Consider the following 8,344-nt stretch of genomic DNA (forward strand, 5'->3'; position numbering starts at 1 on the left):
CGAAAGGTCACAACCTTAGCATTCACCAGATGCAGGGGAGACCACAGCCGACCAACCATGGCTCATGCTCCAGTCACTCCACACTCCTGAGTGATATTGTCGTCACGTGTTACAGCCCTGAAGAGGGTTGAGGAGGTCTGTTACAACAGCTCTACAGGAGTGTCACTGGCTGCAGAGAGGTAGCAGCAGGGGGAAGAAGAAGAGGGGCTTACCGCCACCCCTCAACCCTCTCCGGATGGTAAGCTCAATCCAGCTGCTCGTAGAGAAGGAGCCCCAAGGGATCCAGGGCTGAAGCATTTGAGCTTGCCCACTGAACCAGATCTCACCTCGGGTCCCATGGCCTTCTGCAGAAGACCTGCTGCTTGATCACAGCGGCCGCAGGCGGGTCACCACTCGTTCCCAGCTGAAAGGGCGGTGTAGTAGAAGGGCTTGCACCAGTCTGCCCTGGGACCCTCATAGGCATCCCAGAGTCAACGGGGGCAGAACTTCACAATCTTCGTGGCATCCCGTACTCTCGCCACCATGCTGCCTCTTGCGGGGCTCCCAGTGAGCCCTCAATGTACCTGATCTGGAGTGCATGGGTCATCTGCTTAGGTGCGTGGCCCTGCAGAATGACACAGCTGTGGTCACCCAACAGGTACACAGACACAGGCTGCTACAATAAGCCCGTGGAATCCTCATAGGTGGGTGTTAGCATATGGGGGCAAAATCATGTGGGCACCCACGTGCTAGAGCACCTCTCTGCTGTGTTCCCCCCTCTGGGGTGCCCCAGCAGTACGGCTGCTTACCTCTGCCTCTGTTGTCACATAACGCGGCAGGGTCTTACAAGATGGCGACTCGGAGAAGACTAGGCTGCAGCAAAGAACTTGCAAAGCTGCTACTGGTACTGTATCTGCCAGACAAAACACCCCCTCCCCAGTTGCAGTGGTGGGGGCACATGTCCCGCTGCGGTAAACACCGCTCAAACGCTGCCCTAGTGCTGTGGATGATGCTGGAAAGCCTACAAGGGCCTGGAGAGCAGACAAGACACTTCCTACTCCATTCCCCACTAGGCCCAACTTCAAAACATTTGTTCATACTCTCATACTCTTTCCTATGAATTGTAGAAATTCCCTGCTTCATGGCAACCCTGACTCCATACTGGCCTCACTGGGGCGTCTTTCACTCTACAACAAACACCATAAACGGTTTGAAGAAATATTACTTCATCATCCCCTCCCTTAATTGACTCAAGTGGCCCTTATTGCCACTCATACAATCTACAAAAACAGCTGCATCTCTACAAAACCATCACAGCTTCCATCTTGGCACACCTGCAGCCAGGACACTATCATACTGGAGACAGACAAATTCTGAACAGAAAAAACAAGGCAACATGGCTTCCCCCTCTGGGCACCCAGGATCTGGAATGCCATCCCTGTATAAATCAGGTCGGATCACTATGTTCCAACTTACAAAAGCTCTGAATACAACACTGTTTTAAAGAACACTACATCACAACACCATAAAATTTTGCCTTCGTTCTTAGAAACAGCTGTCCTACAAACGTGCACTAAACTATAACTTTTGCTTCAAATCTTTTCAGCGTTTTTGAATGGGTTCACCACATACAAACCCCATGTACATACATACATATCTGAAAACTAGTTGCTCTCTTGTGCAATTTATTTTGTTTTTCTTTATTTGTGCGAGAACTCATAGGGGCTTGTGGAGCACTAGAACCCCCATCTTGCTGCAGTAGCAGTTCAAAATCAGACATGTTGTGGGACACAAAGATGAAGGAAGAAATTGCAACCGCCTCATGGTAGCTCAGATAACCCTCAACTCCTTGCATTAGATTAGGAGGCTCTCCAGAAATTGGGAGCCCTATCTTTGGATAAAATTATAAGATTCCGAAGTCTAGCATGTATGTATGCAACAAAGTCAGCTATGGTCTGAAAAAAAAAGATCTACCCAACATTTGTGTGTATTTAATTGCCTCTTCCAGTAATTGGCAAAGAGCATGCATGCTATTGGTAACTTGTGGACTGTCCCTGGAATTGAAGTTGACTTTGACCCGCCACTGTGGTAGATCATTTCACCGGCTTGTCAGAGTCTGGGAACTTCGACCAGACTCTGCATATTGCCACTAATTCAAAATGGGGAGCAGCTCTCCACACCAGTGCAGATCACTCCCTTGTTGACCCTCTTTCTGTAACAGTTTAAAGAGGGATTGTGCTTCCCATTATCCCATCAATAGCGATTTCTGGAGAAAAGCTTGCACAACAAGGAGGCAGATAAAATGTTAACAGGATCCTTATTCTTGATGAATTCAGAACCATTTTTGAAGAAAAGTTACTTTCCTATAAAATAACTTCCCTCGACCCTACCATTTAAAGAAGAGGTTGACATCTTTCCATAAGTTTAAAATAGATTTCGGAGAGCTGCTTTGACTCCCTGTCATTCAAGGCTATCTGAAGATCCCTTCGATCGAAAGGGCTTGAGTTCAGGATAACAATATCACAAAACAATGAAGAATGGAGAGATGTGATTAGACTGGAGATTGGAAATGAAATATCCAAGCGGTGTATTGACCAGGCTGCACCAGACATACCAACATATCAACCTCTGACTTGCAGGATACACACATCTCTGTTGTGGGTGTATTAAACTTCTCTGTTATCTCAACAGCTTCCTAATATCGAAAATAATGATTCTGTGGTTGTTGCATCATGTTAAAGAGTACAAGGAAAATAATTCTTTCAAAAAGTTGTTATAACTTGAAATGTGTTAATGTGTGTTTTAATTTGCTGATTTATGTTGTCTGTTGCTGCAGAGAATCCAGAGCCAACAGTGAGTCCAGCTACGTTGTTGAGCGATGCCAGCATTGCGTCCTTCAACATGGCCGATGATGACGATGAACAATATTATAACGAAACCCATGACTACGACGGGCCTTACAGCAGTGATGAGGATGATGATGATTTCATATTTTTAAGTACACATTGGTGACTGGGCATGAGCTATGTCCCTCATAGCATTTAAAAACATGGGCAACTGTTCATAGGCTGGGTGACCTGGTTAGGATTAACATGAAGGAGCAACTCATGAACACTTTTTTCCAATAAGTGCAAAACTACTTGCAATCTGCGGCCAAGACTAAGGCCCATATTATGAACTTGGCGGGATTTCCCGCCGCCAACCGTGCCGGCGGTCAACGGAAGACCGTCAGTGGCGGCGGTCGGCATCCCACCAAATAATGACGCCTGGAGCCTCACCGCCATTGATGGCGGTGAGGGCCTCCAGGCGCCATGCTGGCGGTCAGTGGCGGAGGTGGATACAGCTCCACCCTCACTGCCACGTCAGTCCAGACACCACCACGCCTATAACGATGCATTCATAGGCGTGGCAGTGTATGGAGAGGCGGCGATGGTGGCATCCAGGGAGCCCGTTCCCTCCCGCATCAGCGCAATGGAAGAGGTAAGTGCTGTCCGAGAGGGAAGGGGTGAGTTTGTGTGAGTGCGCGAGTGCATGGGGGTGTGCCTGAGTGTATGTGTGGGGGGGGGTGTGTCTGAGTGAATGTATGCGGGTGTGCATGTAGGTGAATGGGTGCATGAGGATGTGGTAGGTTGGGGTTTGGGGGGGACCTGTATGTAGGAGTGGGGGATGGTGAGGGTCGAGCTGGGGGGCCTACATGGTGTTTTGGGGGTGGAGGGTTGGGGGGTCGGTTTTCAGGGTTCAGGGGGTGGGGGCGGATCTAGGGGCTTGGGAGGATGGGTGGGTGTAGTGGAAAGGGGGGGCCTCGCGTGTCACATACAGGTGACAGGAATGAGTATTCCTGTCACCCATATGCTTTCTGCCAGGGATTACCTGACGGGGTATCCCGCCAGGGAATCCCTGGTGGAAATGGGGTCATAATCCCACCGCCAGCCTGGCATCCACCACCGGGTCGAATGTCCCTACAGTTGGACAGGTGGTCGATTCTTGCCTGGCGGTGGGTGATAGTGAACTAGCTGCTTTGCAGCCAGTTCACTACTGTGTCCAGAATATGGCAGTCTGGACCGCCATGCCGTTGGCGGTAATGACCGCCACCGCCAGCGTGGCAGTCCAGACCGCCATGTTCATAATGACTACCTAAGTGTCCTTTCTGGGTTCACTTTTAATTAAAAACTGGTTGTAGAAGGTGTTATTATTTGGATATTTTGCTAACGTGTCACTTAGTAGACGCTCTTTTTTTACATGGAGTACTTCAGAATACCCCACTTCATGTTTACCTAATGTGCAACCTTTTATGTCCATACCTACAGATAATCTGCTAATATCTTCTAAATACCTTGAAAGTTGGGTATTTTTGCTAATTTGTGTCCACTTTCTAAATGTAAATCAAATGAGATTTCAGATTTTGTTCGCATTGACCAGGCTATGGCATCTCCATACATATTTGTGAAATTAGCTAACGAAGAAGAAATAAAGTAAGAGTTGCCTAAAAGAACATTTTCAATAGTCAAGATATGGTGAGATGCTTGTTCATAGAGATGTCGAAGGCCTTTCTAGGAAGCTTTTCTTTAATTGTCTGGCCTTCGTGAGTGTCATAGAAGATCTCCTGAGAACCAACCGAAGTCTGAAAGGGTTTATTAACAAAAGAATAATGAACAGTATGTGAATCACTGTATCAGCTGGCCAGCTTTTCTTCAGGACTGCTGAGTTGAGCAAGCTCGTGGAGCGATGGCTTACTACACCATTATACACCAGCACTCATAAGTTACAACTATAGTTGTTGGACTGGTTCATAAATAAAATACAAGCGTGTGCTTAGGCTAAGGCTATAAGAGCAAGTGAAACAATGCCCACAAAGTAATGAGAATATGAAAACATTCTGGATGAGCAAGCTAGTCTCTGTGTCTCGCCTTGGACGCCAAGATGTAGGCACAGCCAAATATCAAAGAGCGGCACTTCCTGTGGGCAGTGTTAGTGTCCTAAGTACAACAGGGCTAAATCATGGTATGGTTAGTCTAATGCAATACTTTCTATTCAGTAAGCACATCCTTTTTGTGCAATTACCCTGGACTTTAAGGAGCCATTGATTTAGGAATTGATGGATTTGGGATATTGTTGATTCTGGATTTGTGACTTTTTTTCTGGGGCCAGTGCAGCAGCACTGAAATTATCTGAAAGGGTATTGAGGCTTAAGAGTGTAGAAGGTTGTCAGATGTGGCCGATGGAGGGGGGAGGTTTGCTGGAATGTCAGTGTTTAAGGCTCTGAAGTGGAGAAGCAATAGAATTCAATGCATGGCCTTACCCTTGTATCAGTCACAATCTGTGAAGAGTCAGTTTCTGTAGAGCACAGATAAGAGGGTGGGCAGGGGATATGCAGACACAGAACTTCATTAAACGTTGCTTTATTTACCAATTTTTGCATATGGTGTAGAGAACCTTCCTATGGCATGCAAACGTAACTTACAGCCGTTATGCAACACCACAGATTATATTTTGCAGTCTTGATTAGTTTTCTCCTAATGGGATGCTTTATAAGATGAAGTAAATATTTTTTCTTTTCTCTTCATTTTTTCCTTCAAATAAATGAGTATTGTTTAACTTTCTGATTTTCTACGGGTGGTATTTTCCAAATTCTGACAGTTGTAATTTTACAGTTTTTTTATTTTTGTGTTTTCTTTAGTTATTGTAGATTTATTTTGGTTTGTCTTTTGTTTAGTTTGTTATTTTGTGGACTTCATGGAAATTGCAATTTCTTTGAACTTGCATACCTTTACTCATTGAAGATTATTGTTGGTGTTATAGAAAATAATATTGTTTCCTGATTTCAGCACTTTGCTGTGTCGTGTTATTAATGAAACTAGGAGAGGCTGCAGTTCCTGAGAATATCAGCAAATATATTAAGATAAAGCCCCATATTTATCAAGGTTTGGCAATGCAAGACCTTGATACATACTGCGCGGCTTGATAAATCTAGAGTAACATAACGCATCGTAAATCGCTGCCTTGCGTTACTCTGCGGCAGGCAGGCTTGCCATGTGTGGAACATTGGTGTTCACAGGCATCCACCCACGCATTCTGACTCATTACCAGATTTACCAACACAGGTAGACCTGGAAATGCACCAGCATTGCACACCTTCCCACCAGAGGCGCAACCAGGAGGAATATCTTTGTTTCTCCTCGTTGTTTCGTCTGTCTACGTTTGCTGCATTCTGCAGCACATTTAGAAAGAGGAAGATGCCTCTGAGGAATGTATTAGTGCAGGGACGTGTTCCTTCCTGCACAAAACAATCCTGCTTACATTGCAGGAATAAGCCTTCTCCTTTTCTCGCAGTGCAGCCAGGTGGCTTGCTGTGTTGCGTGAAATATTGATAAATATGGGGCAGTCTTTTTAAAAGGACTCATTAAGGTGTCCCTGAGACTGCATTTTCACTTTAAATGTTTTGCACAAAAGAGTTTTTTGTGGTTCCCCACAGCAGTGGGATAAACTGAAAGCAGCCATGAACAACCACCTTTCCTCTCGACTAAGAGCATGCCCACAAACAGATTGAGAACACATGAAGTCAAAAGTAAAGGCATTATTACAGCTTGTAAACAGGAATTTACGTACAATCAAATCAAGAATTCAATAACATGGGCGCTAAATTCTGTAATCTCAATGCCATGAAAGGTGTTTTTTTTAATTAACATTGAAATGTTTTGCTTTATTCTTTTACCACAATAAATATATTTGCTCCATTTTTGAAGTGTTTTGGTACCTAAAATTGATTCTGTTCCTTGTTGTCAATAGACACTCTGTGAAATTCAATACTCAATATGCCTTGTCAATGAAAGACATTGGGAGGAACAATAGAAGAAAATCCTCCCGCTGAGTGGTAAAACCACAGAAGAGATTCATTTTACAGAGTAGTCACCCTCTACTAGGATAGGAGAGAGCAAAGGATTGAGTGGGACACTATACCAAATACCTGGCCATTTCCATGCCACACTCCAAATGCATTCTATGTGAAATATTCTTTCTGGTTGGCTGGTCCTGGTTGCTGAGAGGTTGGGATGGGGGCGGAAAACACCCCCAATAAGGCAATCCTAGATTCCAATGGATTTTGGGGATATCCATATAGCACCCTGCTTAAACTCTACACCTTCTGACTAGAAGAATGCTCTGACAGAGCTGGTGTTGTAAATTGTATTACCAATGAGGTCAAGAGACCTATTCGATGTACTTCTTGTTTCCCAAAAACTTGTAGCAATGTGGACCATGTATTGACTTCAAGACTGGTGAATTATATACATGTCAAAGATGTGCATGCTAATGATAACATCAGAAATGACAACTATCACTTCAGCACCGGTCTGTAATGACTGCTCCTTGAGGTGAGTTCATGAATGTGTGTACTTACTTAGAAGATTGTCAGGCCAGAGCTAGCACAGAGAAGGCATATGATGTGCTTTGGTAGTTGCCGCAATGATAGTCTTGCCTCAAAACTGTGCCTTCACAGACCACTTCAAAAAGTTGTATTTACCCATCAAAGTTTGACTTGCAGAGATCGGTCACTTTCCACCCAGACTGAAATACAGTGTGTGGTTCCCTTCTGTGATATATGCTGTTACAGTCACTGGTTCAGAGACGTGTGTGTATTGTCGTTTTCATCTATTCCCTCAAAACCCTTTTTCCAATAGGTCTGCAGGGTATACTGCCAACTCTGTGTTGTCTTTTGGCTTGAACACAAAAAGCAGCATTGATGTGAACAGACACTGGGGGTCATTCTGACCTCGGCGGTAAAAGGCCCTTACCGCCGGTCAGAAGACCGCCATAACACCGCCGCGGCCGCGGTTAACCGCCACGGTCATTCTGACCCACAACGGCCAAACCTCCAAAAATCCGTCCTCCACTGCAGCCCGCCACATCAGCGGGCAGCGAGAAACTGGAGATGACCAAACCTCCACCGTCACGCCAACAGAAATACGCCCATGCCATTACGACCCACGAATCCACACGGCGGTCATTCAAACGCGGTATTCCATTGGCGCTACACAGCGCTGCGGTCAGAATACACACACAGCACCAAAACACAGCCACATTGGACAATTTGAAATACACACACCTGATACACATACACACACCACTCCCACACAATCAACCAACTATAAAACACACACCAACATCACCCACAAACCCCTGCGACCATAATTACTGAGAGAAGGAGAGAGAGACACAGCAGACAATCCATAGCAAGACACACTGAGGCACACTACACCATCACACACACCACATAGTAGCACAAAGCACCACTCACCAACATACTTATCATCACATACACCACCCCACACCTCACCCACACCACCCCATGGCACCCCAAAGGCACCCA

The 8,344-nt window shown here is 45.5% G+C and overlaps 1 protein-coding gene across 4 annotated transcripts in view; it reads left to right on the forward strand.

The window, feature by feature from the left end:
• RNF8 (ring finger protein 8) overlaps positions 1-5,579 on the forward strand; it is a 292,936-nt gene extending 287,357 nt beyond the window's left edge. For 2 of the 4 annotated variants that reach the window (XM_069236312.1, XM_069236313.1), the window contains one exon: positions 2,816-5,579. In XM_069236312.1, the coding sequence (XP_069092413.1) occupies positions 2,816-2,991 (176 nt within the window). In that variant the 3' untranslated portion in view covers positions 2,992-5,579. The remainder of the gene's footprint in view (positions 1-2,815) is intronic. The other 2 variants (XM_069236311.1, XM_069236314.1) reach the window with 2 other exon arrangements.
• Positions 5,580-8,344: the final 2,765 nt, after the last annotated feature.

This window comes from Pleurodeles waltl, chromosome 5, assembly GCF_031143425.1.
Source record: "Pleurodeles waltl isolate 20211129_DDA chromosome 5, aPleWal1.hap1.20221129, whole genome shotgun sequence".
Classification (NCBI taxonomy): domain Eukaryota; kingdom Metazoa; phylum Chordata; class Amphibia; order Caudata; family Salamandridae; genus Pleurodeles; species Pleurodeles waltl.